The sequence below is a fragment of the Lithobates pipiens genome, unplaced genomic scaffold (assembly GCF_037356315.1).
Source record: "Lithobates pipiens isolate NorthernLeopardFrog02 unplaced genomic scaffold, aLitPip1_a1.2 Scaffold_13, whole genome shotgun sequence".
In the NCBI taxonomy this organism is placed as follows: domain Eukaryota; kingdom Metazoa; phylum Chordata; class Amphibia; order Anura; family Ranidae; genus Lithobates; species Lithobates pipiens.
The window spans coordinates 29,630,890-29,651,340 of record NW_027507718.1 but is presented as its reverse complement, the minus strand read 5'-3'; the positions used below and the strand labels follow the sequence as shown (position 1 = coordinate 29,651,340).

The window sequence follows — 20,451 nt, the reverse complement described above, 5'->3', positions numbered from 1 at the left end:
CCAAATTCAAAAGTGACAAGCTGGTAATGCACAACACCCACTGCAAAAAGCAGATAGGATCAATGAGGCAAATAAAATATTCAAATAGACATCCCAGATGTCTATAGAGGCCAGGAAATCCCTGGAAGGATGGAGACAATGACTGACCTGGCATTTTCCTTGCAAACTTTTTGAGCCTTAACAAATAAAAGGTGAGGTTTTTAGATCTAGGAGCCAAACTACTCCATTCAGTATGGAAATCCTGAAGAGGTTTGAGTAAAAACCTTGAAAGTTAATCTTGATACAGGATAACAAATTTTTGACTCAAGCCGCTGAATAGCAGAAAGAAGCTATTACAGTGAGGAAAGAGACAAGTTGGAGAGTATGAAACAGGGAAGATGTAGGGTTCAAAACTCCAGTTTGAAAACCCTGCAAGACACTCTGGACCTAGGCACCCGAGATGTTCTGGAACCAGAATGCTGAGAGGGTAAATAGCTTTCTAAGAATAAGGCATTGCATATGTAGAACACAATTAAGATCAAGCAGGCGTGGTAAAGCACAACCATTAAGATGGCAAATGTAACACCATACACTATTAACCCTGGTCACCCTGGAATGACAGCACCAAGGGAAGGCACCAGTATTTGCACATCCCAAACAGGCTTCAGCCCTATACTCATCAATTCAGTAGCAGGAATGGAGGGGGATTTAACCCCATATTGGCTTCACCCTCCACAGTTGGCATAAACCAGCAGGGGTCTTGACAGACTGGGCTGCACACCAGGTGGCCCATGGCTTTGGACCGATCAAAGCTAACTCTGCCAAGTACAAAGCTATGTTACAGTCCAACCCGGTGTCTATTAGAGGGGAAAAGCCCTGGTGCAGTCTCCCAATGCTCTGTTGAGGAGTTCACCGAACCTAAGTGCTGCAGCCAAGTCATGATCCTTAATGAAAGGAATTAAACTGGAAGAAGTTATTCAGGGTTTGAAAAAGAAAAAAATAGCCAGATAGCTACTCTCAGATGGAAGAGGTCCATTCCCGATTGCCAGTGTCTAATCACCTTAATGTAGCTGCATATATCCCAGTCATGTTTAATGAAGCTTGTGTCCTGAACTGTGCAATCAGCAAAAATGCATTTTAATGTGATCCTTACAGCATTCGTGTCCTGGAACTAGAGGTTTGTCACACTCATACCAATTGCCCAGACACTGAATCTCACTACTGATCGTAATAAATTCTATGAACAGTTCTCCACTGGGTGAAAGAAGTTTTGACTTATGTGAACAACAACATAAATGAAGCACCCTTGTGCACATACACTAAAAAGTGTATTTTAAAACAAAGGGCCAACTTTCTCTCAAGACCTAGCTATGAACAGGAAGTAAAAATATCCATACATTCACCTATCTTAATTTAAAAATTTAACCAAAGAAAAAATACCTTGGTCAGAGAAGACATAAACATTCATTGCATATACAGTATCGCACAAAAGTAAGTACACTCCTCACATTTTTGTAAATGTTTTATTATATCTTTTCTTGCAACACTGAATAAATAGCACTTGGCTACAATGTAAAGTAGCGAGTGTACAGCTTGTATAACTGTGCATATTTGCTGTCCCCTCAAAATAACTCAACACACTTTAGATGTGTCTAAACCACTGCCAACAAGAGTGTGTACACCCCCAAGTGAAAATGTCCAAATTGAGTCCAATTAGCAATTTTCCTTCCCTGGTGTCATCTGACTCATTAGTGGTACAAGATCTCAGGTGTGAATGGGGAGCAGGTGTGTTAAATTTTGTTTTAATCGCTATCACTCTTGCTGGTCACTGGAAATTCAACATGGCACCTCATGGCAAAGAACTCTGGGAATCTGAAAAAAAGAATTGTTGCTCTACATAGAGATGGCCTAAGCTATAAGAAGATAGCCAAGACCCTGAAACCGAGCTGCAGCACGGTGGCCAAGACCATACAGTGGATTAACAGGACATGTTCCACTTAGAACAGGCCTTCGCCATAGTTGACCAAAGAAGTTGAGTGCACGTGCTCAGCATCATATCCAGAGGTTGTCTTTGGGAAATAGACATATAAGTGCTGCCAGCATTGCTGCAGAGGTTAAAGGGGTGGGGGGGTCAGCCTGTCAGTGCTGAGACCATAGACAAGCAGACTAAGGACATGGATTACTGGAACCATGCCCTGTGGTCTGATGAGACCAAGATAAACTAATTTGGTTCAGATGGTGTCAAGCATGTGTGGCGGCAACCAGGTGAGGAGTACAAAGACAAGTGTGTCTTACCAACAGTCAAGCATGGTGGTGGGAATGTCATAGTCTGGGGCTACACAAGTGCTGCCGGCACTGTGGAGCTACAGTTCATTGAGGGAACCATGAATGCCAACATGTACTGTGACATACTGAAGCAGAGCATGATCCCCTCCCTTTGGAGACTGGGCCGCAGGGCAGTATTGCAACATAACTACCCCAAACACACCTCCAAGATGACCACTGCCTTGCTAAAGAAGCTGAGGGTAAAAGGTAATGGACTGGTCAAGCATGTCTCCGGACCTAAACCCTATTGAGCATCTGTGGGGCATCCTCAAACAGAAGGTGGAGGAGTGCAAGGTCTCCAACATCCACCAGCTCTGTGTTGTCATTATGGAGGAGTGGAAGAGGAATCCAGTGACAACCTGTGAAGCTCTGGTGAACTCCATGACCAAGAGTGTTAAAGGCATTGCTGAAAAATAATAGTGGCCACACAAAATAGACACTTTGGACCCAATTCGGACATTTTCACTTAGGGGTGTACTGACTTTTGTTGCTAGCGGTTTAGACATTAATGGATGTGTGTTGGGTTATTTTGAGGGGACAGCAAATTTGCAATGTTATACAAGCTTTACACTCACTACTTTAAATTGTAGCAAAGTGTCATTTCTTCAGTGTTGTCACATGAAAAGATATAATAAAATATTTACAAACATGTGAGGGGTGTACTCACTTTTGTGAGATACTGTATATGAAACATTTTTGGCACACAGAGGTATGTACCAACTAATATTTCTTGGAATCTCATCAGCCTCATTATGCAATGCTACAAGCCAAAATGACAAACCATAATTTATTTTATACAGCAATAAGGCTCCATGCACACTGGAGCTCAAACGGACGTTTTTTGGAGTTTGGGCGTTTTTTTTAAAAGCCCATGAACTCCACTCTGTTATCCTATGCACACATGGACGTTTTTGGACGTTTATCAGCAGTGGAGTTTATGGGCTGTTTTCTGAACGCTATAAAATCGGGTTCAACAGCAGTACTAGAAAGGCCAGACACCGTTAAAGGGTGTTAAATGAGGGTTAACGCTGTAAAAGTAGCGTTAAGCCTCGTTCGGCGTTTCTCTGCCTCTATTCAAAATCAATGGTTCATGATCCGACTTGCGGTGAGTCTTGTGTGCTGAGAATGAAGGGGAACCCTCGCCAAAACAAACAAAAAAATAAATAAAAGATTAGCGTGGTATTCCGCCCTTGGATAATACCAGACCCTTTGGTCTGGTGTGGATTTTAAGGGGAACCCCCTTTGCCGAAAAAACAGCGCAGGGGTTCCCCTCAAAATCCATACCAGACAAGTCGTTGCGCACCGCGCACCCTGTAGTACAGCGAGAGAGAGCATCGTGTCAACATCGGAAGAAGAGCAGAGGGAAGAAGTCGACGGAAAAGACTGGGCCAACGCTAGCAAAACCCCCCACGTTGAGGGCATGCGGCCTGGTACAGTTCAGGAGGGAGGAGGCGCTCGTTCATCCCCCACCCCCTTTCCTGACCAGCCGGGCTGCGTGTTCAGATAAGGGTTTGGTATGGATTTTTGGGGGACCCTAACTCAGTTTTTTTGGTGAAGGGTGTTCCCCCTAAAATCCATACCAGACCGAAGGGTCTGGTATCGTCCGAGGGGGGAACCCCGCGCCAATTTTTTTCCTCATTTTGGCGGGGGTTCCCCTTCATCCTCAGCACACAAGATGCACCGCAAGTCGGATCATGATGATGCGACTTCTATTCAAATCAATGGGCTCCCATAGGGAACCACTGATTTTGAATAGAGGCAGAGAAATGCAGCTAAAAGCTAGCGCTGCTAAACGCGCATTAACGGCAATGCAAAATGCTGATAAAATCTAATTTTTTTTAAGCAGCATTTTCCTGCCAGCAATCCAACATTCAGAAGGGCCATTTATGAGTGTGCATGGAGCCTAAAAGGATTTAGCCTCACTAAATTGAAGGCCTTTTACTAAAATTGCAACACAAACAACATTTATGATAAAAGGCCACATTTTACACTTTGCATCAGACCATGCAGTTCCACAAAACTATTAATCAAAGTATTAACATTTCCACAAATCTATATATACATAACTTAACATTGAGTCTCTCATTCTACTAAAAATTTACCTGTTCCGAGGGAGTGTGCGATTTTTATTATAGACGCCTCCTGTCCCCCAGTATTTGTTTTGGCCTCCCTGAAATCCATAATTTCTGCTTTCTCCAATAAACAGAGATTCTGAGACTTCCTGGCTAGAGCCTTCATCTTTTGGAAAGCTTCCGTCACTGTGAAAAATGAAAGAATTACATTTTTTTACTTAAAAATCTAGGCTGGTCTGCATGCTATACAGATAAAAACAAAACATTAACTCTTCAAAATATAGCAAAATCAAAGATTTATAGATAAAAAGATTTTTTTTAAAGTAAGATATACCTTTACTCAGATCCCAAAAGCTTGCTTGTACATGTATATAATTTACCAGGTACTAAAAAGGTAAGTGAACAAACGTTAACATCAAAAATACTAGATGAACCCTCCGCACACTACACCCTTTCTAGCAAACTTTGCAATAATAATAAAAAAAATAGGGATATATCGAGTTCACACATTGCGATAAATAGGGATATTTAGTTCACACATTGTGAGAACTAAATATCCCAATTTTTTATTGCAAAGTATGCTAGAAAGGGTATAGCAGTGTGCAGAGGGTACATCCAGTATTTTTAGTGCAAATATAAACAAAGCACCTGAAAAGGGGACTGGTGTTGCCAGTGGCAGATTTGCTAGGGTGGTATATAATAGGCGGTAAACAATTTGAATAGAAAGGTGTCTGTTGTAAGCACCCTTAGCAGTGCTCTTCTAGATAGCTTGGTCTGCAATTTAATGCATTTTAATGCATTGGAAAATATAAAAGGCAAGCAAAAATATATATTTATTGGCTGAATGGCTTTTTTCTACTGATCATAAAATTAGTTTCTTAGAGTTCCTTGAGAGAGACAGAAATTCAGAGCCTGTCTGGTTATGCTGCCACCTAGAAGTTGATTGGACACAGGAAAACAAAAAAAAAAGAAAAATGGTTGGAGAGTCCAGTATAAACCATCCTATACTCCCAGAATGCCTCAGGTTTTGTAACAAAGCCCTGGAGAGCATAGACACAGTGGGACATGTGTTTCCCCCAATGGACTCCAAGCAATGAATGCTATGCAATACAAGTGCAAAAATCAAATTTTCTCTTGCATCTATTGAGGGATATAAGAATTCAAAGGCTGCTGGAACCGTTCAAAAGCAGTCCTACGGAGGGGTGGGCAATGGCCACAAACACTAACCGGCCCAAAAACACAAAAATAAACAGAACTGGGCACTGTGTGTAGCTAAAAGGGCCACCTGAAAGACCTTCCAGCCCCAGTCAACAGTAGGCCTGAATGTCCACCTGGTAAAACTGGAAAAAAAAAAAAAGTGTGAGCAGAAAACCAGGTGGAGACCTTGCAAATTTAGAAAATGGTGACCAAATTACCAAATAGCCCAGGAAGCAGCTACATACCTAGTGGAGTGTGCCATGACAGGTCAGGGTGGAACCTGATCCTTAAGATGGTTTGTCTGCACCAGCAATAAATGGTGGCATGAGAAGCAGACTCCTCCTTGTGGGGACAATAAAGAACGACACGAGAATGAGTCTCTCGTCTCAGTGATTGCAAGGTAAACTTGTGCAGTGCAAACTACATACAGGCAATGGAGAGAGATTTTATAAATAGGTGCAGCACTAAAGAATAATCAATAATACATACATAAATATCACAAGTATAGATGAAAACTCCATAAAAAAAAGGGTCAAAAAAAAAAAAAGGTGAATTTTTTTTTTTGTGGCCATTTCCTCGACGATGTCCACTGCAAAAAAACCTGTCAGATGGGGCCAACAGAGGTGGCGTGAGCACACAGGCCGGGACCCAGAGGTGGGATGTAGAGAAGCACAGGGAAGGATCCAGATGTTTTTACTGAGATGTACATTATATTATTCCATTTTTATTTTGTTACTTTGTGAGTACTTTTAATCCCCCTTTTTAATTGGAATAGCAACTTACCATACCATGAGCAGTTTTTTTCTATTTATTTGCGATTCCCACTGAATACCTTTTAAAGTCACATGCATGCAGAAAGTTTTGTGGAGCGTTCATGATGTCTCAGCACTGATCACACAAAAAGCGTGTCCTGACTACCCATTATAGGTAGTCCCCCTATCTGGTAAGGTGGACTCATATAAACTAAGTGGAGTTTGGGTAAAGTGTACCCTGTTTTTCTTGGTGAAAGGAAGAATTATATAAAAAGAGGACACATTACATTACTGGATTATTATTACTATACACATTTTTGTGGTGGACTGTTTTTAGTCACCTTTATTCACCTTTTTGCTCAGAACTTTATGGACTTCTCATCTATACTTGTGGTTTATATGTACGCATTATTATTATTCTTTAGCGCTGCACTCATTTACAAATTTAAGTTTTTCTAGTCAGTATCAAGACCTGTGGTGGTAGTGGAGTTTACCCTTTGTATACAATGGAGAGAGATAACCTTCTGATGAACTGGAACTTGACAGAGGGACCAAAGAACCAAATCCTGGTTGAGATGAAAAGCAGAAAGTACCTTGGGCAGGAAGGACGTTCTGGCCCTCAACACTACCTTGTCCTTTACAGGACAAGGCCACCAACTCGGAAACTCACCTCTCAGAAGTGATGGCGATGAGGAGTTAGAATGGAAAGGGAAATATCCCTGATCTGTTCAAAAGGTGTTTTTTAAGTGCCAAGACAACCAAACTAACACCCCATGGAGCTGCAGAGGAGCACACAGAGGAAGACACATAAGAGAAACCCTGTACAAAGGTATTGGCCTCCTGATGAGGTCATTATGATGAAATGCGTAGGAGCATGGCCAAGGTCTGAGTGGTGTGGTGGTGGTCAGTGATTAGGGACACCGACTGGAGACAGCAAATTTTATATATATATTTATTTTTTACATACTGTCTTCCCTTGCAGTACAGTGTCACCAAAGTGACACATTAACTACTCTGGCAGGGATGATCAGTATTTTTTTTTACACCCCAATTGCTTTAACAGCCATGATGTTATTTAAAAAGGTTTTACAGCATTACTTTTAAAAAGTACCACCGGGTTGTCCCAATCATTACCAAGCTGAACACATAGTTCATAGCAAAGGCTGTCAACTTGGCAAAAAAAAAAAAAAAAAAAACACAACATTAAAAAAAAACAATTCTAGACTAGATATTTTATATTTTGATGTTTTTAAATTAAGCAGTTGAGATTGCCAAGTTTACAGCAATTATAGTCAACTAGCTTGCAGTCCAAGTATGCAATTTCACATCTGAATAGCTCTATAGAATACTTCTATTACCATTCCCAGAAAAGTATGATACACAAGAACAAGCCACACATAGCAAACAGGTCCCGATACAAAATATTTCCCAGAAATAAACTTAAACAATTGGCTCTACAAGCTTTTGTGAAACCCATCATGAGTTTGTACAGGCAACACTGTTTGTATAGTAAGGAACTCTCAGCAAGAGAGAAGAGCCTTTTCATTCTGACATAAACCTTCCCAACACTAAAAATCTGGAGACTTACCCATTCACTCTGGCAACCTTCCCAGACCATTACTATATTAACCAAAATAATCTGAGGATAAATACCTTCCGTATGTGTTTGTTATATTCAGAGTCATTTGGGAATAGCAGGGGGGAATCAGCTTCTGCTAGCTTTGCCTTTGACTTGTTCAACCTCTTACCATCGTTATATGGGTTGACTCATATAGATGTATACAATAATGTTCTCTCAAGAGCAGTAAGGATATATAAAAAGCAGCAATCTACAGCAATCAGAATTTAGTATGCTACCATTAGATACTTGAAAATGATTTCAGATAAGTTACATCACTTTGTATATCATCCGTTTATTTGTCCAAGCATCAGCTTCACTGCTACCAAATTTTTTTTTTTTTAATGTATTTTGATTACATAGAAAGTGCATCAAATTGATCTACACACAATGGAACTGTTTACCCAAAAGCAATGAGATTTGCCAAGAACTTCTTGCTAAACTGAACAGCAAGCTCAAAAAAACATTTTCCATAACAGCAGCGCTCTGTAAACCAGTTGTTTTATGGTTTCCAAAGACAAAAATGTGAACTATAACCAGCTCCCCGTTTTTATTGTTTATTAAAAGGGTTCTATGCAGACAGCAGACATTATAAGGTTACTTGGGCTTAGAAAACTACATGGCTTAGGATGGCCATGCATGGCAATGCAACAGGCACGTCACTCATAACAGTAAGCCAGCTGCCTATTCATAAGCAGCTCTTTTGTCCAGATAAAAAACATTAAAGTATTTAAAATACTCTGAATAAATGGTAAAAGCACTTTAAAACAAGCCTTCACTGAACTCTGTAGCTATGAGAAGCGTGGAAAAAGGATTCTTCAAAGTTCAAACTCTGAAATCACCTCTACTTATATTTTCTCTGACAGCAGTCCTGCCATCCCTCTAATGTAAGATTTTAGCCAGTGGTGCAAGCAAATAAAAAACTGATGATGAAATCCTCCACCCGGAGCTAAAGGCCAGTGGGGTCTGGTTTTAGAACTCTTTATTAGTTTCTTAAACATAATAAACTATTTTAATGTTCTTGGTCTTTGAACCCAACAAGATGCTGACACTTATAGCAGTGCAATTGTTTCCCTTTTAGCCTTACAAAATAGAAAGCGCTGCACCAAATCACAGAGGTTGTCCAACAAATTTTATGCGAGATATTAAATTATTCCAGAAGCACTTCTTGTCAATCCACATAGGAAATGTAAGAAGGGACAATGGTCAACCTTATCTTTCTCCATGATTAATGTTTGTGCAGAAGATAAGCCACTGGGAAAGAAACACAAAAAAAGTCTATATCCTGCCCATCAATACAACTTTGTCTTATATTGTTTACTTTATAATCATTTGTGAACCTTCTCAGCAGAAAACGAGGGTTTTAAATATAACACTAACCTGGCAAATGTCAGGCCAATTCCGTTGTCTGAAAACCTACCAAGAGAAAAAAAAATAATATTACAGAAATTATTATTTTAGAGATTTAAATAATCATAAATAATCTGCAATCTACAGATTTAATCAGTGTTGTCAAAATATATTTTATTTTCATTGAAAAATGGAAGTGCTCATTAGGCCAATATGCAAAATTCTGGAACCCATTAGCTACCATTCATAAATCATTAACTGATTAAGCTAATGGGAGACCATAGTTGTACTTTAAGCCCTTGTACACACGGTCGGACATTCCGACAACCAAATCCGTCATATTTTGTCCGAAACTGTTGCATACACACAGTTGGACAAAGTTGTCAGAAAATCCGATTGTACATAACGTGATGACATTATTTTGTTAGGACGGGACTACATTCAGGCTAATAGCCAATAGCTTTGGTCTAGGAATTTGATCTGAGCATGCGTGGCACTTTGTCCGATCGGAAATTCTCTACACATGATCGGACAAAGTCCGATCGGATCATTTTGTCGGAAAATTTTATAGCCCAGCTGGAAAATTTGGTCCGTCGGATACTCCAATGGAAACAGTCCGATGGAGCCCACACACTGTCGGATTATCCGACAACACGGTCCTATCGGACATTGTCCATCGGAATGTCCGACCGTGTGTACAAGGGTTAAGACATTTACATCTATGTCCAATTTTTTTTTTTTTACGATTATAATACGATTTGCTCCACTAAACTGATTGCCAAGTGGGTGCAGCAAATGAAATTTTCTGTGAGATTTGTTCCATTTAACCATTGGGGGCAACTAATGTAAACGAATAAACTACATAAAAGATATTTTATGGACACTTCATTAAAATGGATCTAAACCCTAGAACAAAATGCAATATATTACAGCTTGCCAGTCCTTAGATGGGGTGGCTGCAATAGTTTCTTAGCCTTAACTTTTTCGCACCTGGAAATCCTGTCAATACTACTTTCTGTCCTAGGGTGACAAGGCGCACTCACTGTATTGTATGTATGGAGGAGTGGCATTGTCAGACTTTCCAATGGAAAATGTTCGATCACATTGTGTTGTCTGAAAATCCGATCGTGTTTGAGATCTGGAGCTAAAGTTTTCCAACAAAATCCGATAGTTTAAATTCCGATCATGTGTAGACAATTCCGATGGACAAAGTGTCACGCATGCTCAATATAAATAACGAGACAAAAGCTATTGGCTACTGCACTCTTTATAGTCCCGTCGTACGTGGTTTACGTCACCTCGCTCTGAACGATCGGATTTTCCGACACAATTTTGTGCGACCATGTGTATGCAAGATACGTTTTGGCCAAAATCCGTCGGAAAAAAAAAAAAAAATCTGACTGATTTTGTTGTCAGAATGTCCGACCGTGTGTACAGGGCATAAAACTGCAGAACACCTACCCTTTGCTATGGAAATGAGGAGGGGCAAGTGTTATGCAGTTTAGAAGTCAAATGGGTAGGGATAAAAACACCACTCAAGTTAATACCATACAGGAACTTATAAGCTAACTGGATTTCTGGCAGATCAAAAAAATGGTTTCAGTAATATATTTAACTCCCCAAACAGATGCCAAAAAAAGAGTTAATCGTTAAGGTTCAAATTCACGTTATGCTTGGTGCATACTTCCCTTACTGACATTTTATTTACAAGTTAACTGCAGATATTGTAGCATGTTAGGAAACACATACCCAGAGTTATGTATGATAATGTCGCCTCCTCTCACCCAAGCACCATGATCATTGTTTTTGAAGGCAACAAGACTATCAATTACAGCAGCAACTCTAGGCTTCAGTGGATCAGCATCAACATGGGGGCGAAATCTATAAAGAGGAAACAATTCAGAAAGAAACATTTATATATGATGTAAACTTCTAAAAAAGAAGGTACCATGGCAATATTGCCATTTTAAAGCAAATGCCCAGTCACTGAACATTTTGGATGTCTATACTTTAACTCTTTATTTTGAGATTATGCAAACAGTACATAAAATATATATTTTTTTTTTAAAGATACCGAATGGTATAAAATAAGGATTTTCTGTTTACCTCTAAAATCCTTTTCCTGAAGTACATCAAAGAACACATGACGACTTGGGTTATGTTGCCACCTTCGAGTGGATGGGCACCGACAAAAAAAAAGAAGAAGAGCATAACCCCTACCAGCTCAGCTAAGCCTCAGTTTTGTAACAAGTAATGAGGAGCAGAGTCCTTTAATGTGTCCTAATGTGTCCTTTAATGTGCTACAAAAAAAAAAAAAAGGATTTTACAGGTGAACCAAAAAGCCTGACTTCTTAAATAACTACTTGGGATATGTTAAAGCAATGAACACGAGGAGTTGACATCACAGCAACGAGGCTGAAGGCACCCAAAAACCGAAGGGGAGGGGACCCTACTACAAAGTTGCCTGCAAAACCTTTCACCCCAAAATGGCGGGCATGAACATCTACCTGTTAGAGCTTAACAAACGTGAGAGAAAACCTGGTGCCAGCCTTACAAGCCTGAACAACAGAAGCTTCATGCTGCATAGTCCAGGAAGCACTGGCACTCCTGGTGTAATGGGCCGATGAATTCACCTGGACAAAAAGACAAGACAATGGGGAAAACTTACTAGAACTGGTGTACTGGTGTACACAGAATCTGGTGCAGGTATGTATAGTAACAAATCTGTGTCTAACTTCAGCTTGTTCAATGAGGCTTTGACAATAAAAGCTAAAAGCTTATTGCTTACCATGCACAGCTGCACCAGATTCTCTGTGCACCCATTTTAGTAAATCACCTCCAATGTCTTGACTTATATTGAAAGCAGCCTTGGGTAAGAAAGAGGCCCAAGCAGAACAAGGAAAGGCTCCAGGCAAGAAGGCACAGCTAACTCTGAAATCCTTCAAGCAGAGATAATGGCAACTAAAAGCAACCTTGCAGATAAGGAGCAACAAGTGAATGTCTCAGGTTCAAAGGGTTAAGTTTAAAGTTCCACGGAAACAGGGTGTTAAGGGAACAAAGGCAGAACAATTCATGCGATATTCTGCACAAAACACATTTACCAAGAAAGGGGATAGCATAGGTCTCAAAGAAATGGCCAAGGCTGAGATTTATCCCTTGATGGTACTAAAAGCCATTGACATCTCTACACCAGACTGGAGAAAGGCCATAAGTGCACCCTACAACATACTGTTGAATATAAAACGTATGAGTCTAAAAGCAGGCAATAAATATTTTCCATATATGGTGGTTCACCATCCTAGGAGGTGGACATTATCCTGAAATAGGTAGGGATTACAAAGTCAGAAACACCCCCATCCCACAGGACTTTGACTTCAAGAGCCTTGTAGTCAAAGGCAGTGACCATAAAGCACGAATGAAGATCTGATCTTGCAACAGTAAAATCTGGCTGACCTGAAGAGTCTACAGTTCCTCTGCCAAGACATTTATGATGTCTGCATACCGTGTTTTTCCTAGCCAAGCAGGTATGATCAGAAATCATTGGAATGCCCTCTACCTTTTTCCTGTGCAACATGAAAGGAAGAAGCTGAATTAGAGGTAAAGCATAGATCAGAAAAACTAATCCCATAGAGTCACCAGGGCAGCCACCGCAAATGCTTGAGGATCCCTGGTCCGGGACACAAACCTGTTCAGTTTGTGGTTGAATCCAGACACCAAAAGATCCATATCTGTTGTCCTTCGTCACAAGTAAATCTCTGCAAACACCTCTGAGTGAAAGGTTGTTCAGAACACCTCACCGGCTCAAAAGGCTGGAATTCATGGCCATGACCTTCAAATTCACTACAAGGAAGATTGCCTTACATCCAGAATCTGCATGGATACCCAAGATTCCAGAGCTGACCAGGTCTTGGGAGTCTAATGCATTGACAGACACCTGACATTTGTCCCATGCCGCTAGGCTATTGGGTTGAGGAGCTAGGTGAATGAATACATGGACATAAGGGAATCAGCCATGGCACTGCAGCATCAACATGTGAGCCCCACGCTTATAAGGTAACGCAAACAAGCGACAAAGTGAATATAACTACATGTTTGGAATCCATTTACTGCATACATTTCTTTTAGAGGTTACCAAAACATTGAGTATTATTATTGTGCTTGGATTCACTAAAATTCATTAGTGTATTTTTTCATTTGTGTGTAAACATATATATATATTTTTTTATATTATGAGTAATCCACGTAATTTTGTAGTTTGTGTTTAGGTAGTTAAAACAAAATAAAAAACAGTTTGCTTGCCGGTTAGAGAAATAAAGTTATTAATTCACCTTGCATTGTTGTCCAGACACAGATATTCTCTAGGGTCTTCAGCACTTGCATGTGTGGTCTTCACACCTTTGTCAATAAACAAACCAGCCTGCGAAAGCAACAACATCTGTTTACAGCGAAACCTGTTTGTTTTTAATATGCAAGCCTGTATTCCATTTTATGCTTTTTTTTTTATAAAGACTGAAACATAGGTCATACAGAATGCATGTGCTCACAAAAACTTAACAGTACTAGCCTTGGTTTTACATTAGGAAACATGAAAAGTATCTCAATTGGGGTCAGCTTTATCTAATAACTTTCAGTTCTTCGTTGTGTGTTTTTGACAATTTAGAAGAGCTAAAACAGTACCATTTTAGATTTTAGTCCCCCATCCAACTACCCATGATGTGACAACCAGCAGACTCTCAGGAAGTGTTTTCTACCTGTCTATTTGAACTTCAGTTCAATTTATAATCATCACAAAGGTAAAAAGAGGTTGTGCAAACTGCAAGTAGGACTGTCTTCAGGTTAAAGACCATTTATTTCAAAATTACAAAAAATAAAATCTTCCCATAGGAATACACTATGTACATGTAACACATTTTAGGTATGTTATTTGTCTGTAAAAGCCTCCCTTATTTAGGCATTCAAAAAGCAAAGGAATGCTGCTGGGCATGGCCATGTTGGATGTATTGTCAGCTGTCTCAGAGTGCTGTAAAATTTTACAGTATTCCACTTCGCTCATCCCCTTGCCAGCTACAGGTTATGAGGGTAAAGGGAGGGGCAGAGATGCGTGGCCTGCATAGACAGTAATTAGACACTCACAGAAGAGAAGTGCAAGGAGGGAATAAGCAGTGCTAGGAAATTGACTCTTCCTATTTTCTAGTATGTGCAAAGGCAACTTGCAAGTATATATATAAAAAAATAAATAATGAAAAAGGAAAAAAAATAAAAAATATGCTGCAAGTAAGCATTTAAAATATTTGCGATTGGTCTGTGCTCTTATCTGCAATTTCAAAGGGCAGTGACATAGCATCTTTAACTGGTTCCTGACTGGCTCACGCAGATATACTGCAGCAGAATGGCTCTTCTGGGTGAAATCCTGTAGGCATACGTCCTTCCCTTTTTCGGCCACCAGAGGGTGTGCGCCCGCTACACGGCGGGGGACCAGATGCGCATGGTTGGCAGTCACAATCCCGTGCACGAGCGCCAGCATGGGGATTTGTGTGTGTAAGCACACAAATCCCTGTGCTGTCAGAGGAGAGGAAACATGTTGTTTGTTCCTAGTAAGTAGGAACAGCGATATGTCTCCTCTCCTACTCAGTCCTATCCCCATACAGTTAGAACACACATTTAAACCCCTTGGTTGCCCCCTAGTGTTAATCCCTTCCCTGCCAGTGACATTTACACAGTAATCAGTGCATTTTTATAGCACTGATCGCTATGTTAATGATCCCAAAAATGTGTCAAATGTGTCCAATCTGTCCGTTGCAATATCGCCAAAAATCACAGGTCATCGTCATTACTAGTAAATAAAAAAAATAAATAATAAAAATGGCATCAATCTTTACCATAGTTTGTAGACTCTATAACTGTTGCGCAAACCAATCAATATACTCTTATTGTGATTTTTTTTTAACCAAAAAGATGTAGAAGAATATATATTGGCCTAAACTGATGAAGAAATTTGTCTTTTAAAAATCAATGTTGACAATTTTTATTATAGCAAAAAGTAAATATAGGTTTTTTTTCCCCCAAAAATTGTCGCTCTTTTTTGTTTATAAAAACAAAAAAATAAAAAATAAAAAAACACAGAGGTGATCAAATACCAAGAGAAAGCTCAATTTGTGGGGAAAAAAAAGGATGCAGATTTAGTTTGGGTACAGCATTGCATGGTCGCGCAACTGTCAGCAAGTGCTAGTTCACACCAGACGCAGTTCCGTGCCATTTTTTTTCTGCACAAAATGCATGCACAATTTTTTCCATATATTCCAATGTCTCTAGTTCATACCGTGCAGTCAGTTTGCATGGTGTGAACTAGAGCCATTGGAATACATGGAAAACACTGTGCATGCATTTTAGTGTAGAAAAAAAAAGCACCAAAAAACGCACAGAACTGCATCTGGTGTGAACTGGCCCTTAAAGTGACACAGTGCCAAATTGTAAAAAGTTCTCTGGTCATGAAGGGAGTAAAATATTTTGGAGATGAAGTGGTTAAAAGAACTTATCTTGACGAACTGATGAAAAAAAAAAAAAATACAGAAAAAGACACTGCTAAATTTACCACTACAGCACAAACTTGGGAGCCCTTGAACCCAGCAGTTCCCCACTTGAAAATACGGACTATTAAAAAGCCAAAGCAGTGGCATTGGGGGGGAGGAGGAGCATGTCAAAGTTCAAAATTCAGAGCAGGAGACTGCAATTGCATATGAAGCACACATGCAGGCACATCCAGGTGCCCATTTTGAATTTATATGTCAGAGAACAATCAGGTTCATAATTAGTGGAAAGTTTTTATCTTGTACCCTTGTGAAGTTGGGAAAGATCTGAAGAAAATAAAAATGGATAGACAGTTTTTCAAGCTGGAAAAGAAAAAGCCATTTATTCTTAGCTGAAGGGCTATAAATGGATGGTGTAACATTTGTAGCAAGATGTGGTGTTCAAATAGTAGGATTGTAGTTACCTTAAAATTAGAATGAACTCTGTTGTTGTAGAATATGCCAAGTGGTGTAAGCTCAGCTTTGGTATCTGGGTACAGCCCATGGGATTCACCAGTTGAAGACTTGTGAAAAACAAACCAGATGCCAGCATCCTTTAAGTAACAAAAAGTAACAATGTTAAATATGTGCAAATGCCAGCTAATATACTTTGTTAAACTAACATATGGCATATAGCAGCACGAGCTATGTCCTTTGTTAATGATTTATCTCAGCTGTTGGACAAATAGCCGGGGCTTTAATATTCTAAGTCAGATGTATTAAACACAAAGCCCATGGTCTGAATCCAGGCCATTTTATGTGGCCATCGCACCTCTCCTGCAGCTGTGGCACCCCCTCGTCTCTTCCCTCACCTTGTCTCAGCTGTTGGCAGCAGAGAGGATGACAGAATGCCTCCAACAGATCTTGCATTTCTCTGTGAAGCCACGGAAAGGCTCATCTTTAAATATCACCTAACCACATCAAAATTAAAGCATTCTTGGGGGGAAAAAAATATTTTATACACACACCCACACTTTTAGTAGTAAAGAACAAAAACGTCTGTGTGCAAGCAATCAAATTCAATTTAGAAGGTTGGCTTTCAATGCAAAGACAAACAGTAAATAGGAATTCTTCCCAGATTATTTTTTTTTAGTTTAGACTAGACTCCATAAATATTGGTCCCGTTTCACTAGGTCAATGCTTGTTAATCTCATAAGATATAGATATAGATATAGATATAGAGAGAGAGCGAGAGAGAGAGAGAGAGATCTCTTGAGCAGTTAGAAAACAAAAATACAAATAGCACAGTTAAAATGAGCCAACTAAATAACCGTCTATGGATCATTAAATCTGAAGCGGTAATTGTTTAAAATTGCTTAATTGCCCCTTTTACGGAATAAAAAAATAAATAAAAAAAGAGTGCATTTTGGTGTCGCTGGTATTCACAGTATGGCGACAGTGCATCAAATTCTTCAAATAACATTCGGCAGACTAATCCTCAAACCAATTTTATGACACTTGTGGATGAAAAATGAGATCCAACAGCCAAGATGCTACAATAACATCTTTATGCATTTTTTTCCATACTGAATTGCCTGTGCTGCCCTCAGCATGATAAAAAGCAATTACATTACTAACAGGAAGTGAATTTTGCACGTTTTGTGTTGGATGAACAGTTCCAAATAAAATTATGTAAAAGGCTTGCTGGAAGGCAATTGTTTGAAGCCTTCTTGGAATTTCATTAAGCAAAGCTTATGTCATTTTTCATTAAATGAGCATTACTTATTTAGCATTAAAAATAAAATAGAACTTAAGCAATGTAGGGTAGAAACTTAACTTGGCTCTCTTTTTACTTCATAATAGAGTATTATGTTGTTTTAAAGTAAAATTTTAAACTATACTTAAACTTACTCCTGCCCCATTCTAAGCCTATTCTAACTTTTCTAAATACCATGTAAAAGACAGATGTCTATACTTGCCTATTCTGAGGGTGCGCCAGTCTGGTCACATGATCAACTTCCAGCTCCAATGTAGAGGAGAGACAGCCAACAATGGATGTCCCATAGTAATCCTTTGGGTGACATCATTGCCCAGGCTCTGCAGCCGTTGTCGGCGATCTCTCCTTTGCACTGAATCCAGCAAATGGAGAGATCATGTGACCTGGCCAGACCACCCTCAGAAAAGGTAAGTATAGACATCATTCTTTTACGGGGTAGTTAGAATACGCTTAAAATGGGAGGTGGGAGCAAATTTAAATATAGTTAAAAATGTAACTGAAATTCTACTTTAAGGCTGGATTCACACTGCTGCAGCTACGAGAACCGGATGTGATTCGCACCGCACTGCAGTGCAAATCACATCCGATCTCTGTAATGAGAGTTCAGCCATACAGATAGTATGGCTGAATTTGCATTGCACCCGCCCCAAACTCGCACAGGACCCTTTTTTGGTCCACAGCAGAATCGGATCGCATGGGTGTTCACACCATGCGATCCAATTCCTGTCCGAGTTTGCAGATCGCACTGCGATATGCAAACTGATCTGGGGTTGTCATTAACATTTCACTGACACTCCCAGCAGTTTGCATAGGGCAGTGTGAACTGCCACCGGAAGGCATGCGATGCGGGAACCCGCGGCGGATTCACGGCGTTCCCGCATCGCTGCAGTGTGAACCCAGCCTAAAACAGACTTTGTTTATGTGAATGAGAATTATCACCATCACACTTTACAATTCATGGGAGAACAGAACCTCACAGAGATCAATTATCTAGGTTTGGCACTCATTGGAATGCAGGGAATCAGAGTTCATGTTAAACCATGTAGGAAACCCTCTAGGAACTCTTTACTGCAGTGCAACAGCTGCCATCCTACTTAAGTCATAAATATCATTCCAAAAGGACAAGTCATTAAAATAAGACAATTTCACGACCCTTCATGAGTATGACAAAGAAGCAATTCTGATAGAGAAGAGATTCCTAGAGTGGGGTTATTGTAAATGAGTGATAAGAGCATGTACACAGGCCAGGAATGTTGCCAGGGCAGAGCTTGCGAGTAACAAACTGTATTTTGACAAGAGATCCCAGGACTCAATTGCAAGAAGGGAAAGAGCTGGACTGGTAGTTTTTTTTCCACAGTTTATTGGGGATCCTCAAAGTCACGTCCTGTGCCCATGGCACCAGTTTTTCCATCAATTGTCAGACTAGATGTGTTGTCTACATCATAACGTTATGTAAGGTACCATATGTAGGCCAAACCACCGGGCACTTGTGTATTCGGATTCAGGATCATGTATCTAACATCAATATGAATACCAATGTGGCTAAGCACTTTAGTTCATATCATGTCTCAAATCTACAATCCTTAGGCCGCATACACACGCGGGGACTGTTCGCTCAACTTTGTCCGCTGAACAGTGTTTCGGCGGACAATCCGCTCGTGTGTGGGCTTCAGCGGACAATCCGCTCGTGTGTGGGCTTCAGCGGACAGTTTCAGCGGACAGTCAGACGAACAAAGTTTTTCGGAAATTCCGAAAAACTGTCCGCTGAAACTTAGTTTGAGCGGACAGTCTGCCCGTGTGTAGGCTTGTTCATCAAACTAAGTCTTGCGCATGCTCAGAAAGAATTTACACGCCGAAGGTTGCATTGCAGTGTATAGGACGTCGTTTTCTAGTCCCGTCGTACGTGCCGTTCACATCATCGCGCACGGTTTCAGCGGACTGTTCGTTCGTCGTGTGTGGGCAAGTCCGTCCATGCTAATTTTGAGCGGACTGTCCGCTGAAACTGTTTGACGAACAAAGTTGAGCGAACAGTCCCCGCGTGTGTACACGGCCTTACAGGTGGAGATCACAGAGAGGGTAGACAGTCCTAAGAAGGAATGGTGTTTCAGCTTTAAAAAAAGTGAAGCTTACTGGATTTTTAAATTGAATACACATATACAAGAAGGGATTTAATCATGTGTTGTATATTACCAACTATTATAAATAACTGATCCCTGAGGATTCTCAGTTTCTGGAAGGTTTTCTTTTTCATCTTTCTTCTTCCCCCTTTTTTGTACTTTCATCTTATTCATGACAATCATTTCTCCTTATATACAGTTCAGGGATATAAGACATACATATGAGTATTTAAGCTTTTTGTAAGATGTTTGACCCACGGAATAGCTCCTTTAAAATTCTTATGTTAATACAGAATATTTTACTCCTAGCTTCCTAAACATATGTACATACTACATAAATTATCTTTTTTCTATCAATCACTCATATATATTTATTTTTTATGAAGCCTGTTTTCTTTGGGAGTAATTTTCCTTGATATTGACTTTATATCCGTTTTGAATAAAGAACAGTGTTTTTACGGGATCTAGTATCAAGCCATGTGATAAAATGGAGGGTAATTCTTTTCTGTTTTTATTTTTTTATTGCTGCCCTGTTTTTGAGGAGCCTGGGGGTTCATATAGTCTGTAGGATAGTACCGCAATTGAAGCTCGCCATTTATATTGAAGTGCTACTTTACCGTATCCTGCCACGCGTCCAAGCATAGCGAGGATTACACAGTACGGTGCAAAAAAAAAAGTTTTAGGCAGTTGTGAAAAAATGCTGTAAAATTTGGTATTTTTAGAAATAGAAGTGTTAGTTTATTTTTTATCAATTAACA

The 20,451-nt window shown here is 39.9% G+C and overlaps 1 protein-coding gene across 1 annotated transcript in view; it reads right to left on the bottom strand.

Annotated features, from left to right (window-relative positions):
- Positions 1 to 20,451, bottom strand: part of CEMIP2 (cell migration inducing hyaluronidase 2) — a 144,826-nt gene that overhangs the window by 47,357 nt on the left and 77,018 nt on the right. The window contains 5 exon segments of the mRNA XM_077474952.1: positions 4,407 to 4,562; positions 9,324 to 9,359; positions 11,043 to 11,174; positions 13,622 to 13,710; positions 16,285 to 16,413. Of these exon segments, the coding sequence (XP_077331078.1) occupies positions 4,407 to 4,562; positions 9,324 to 9,359; positions 11,043 to 11,174; positions 13,622 to 13,710; positions 16,285 to 16,413 (542 nt within the window).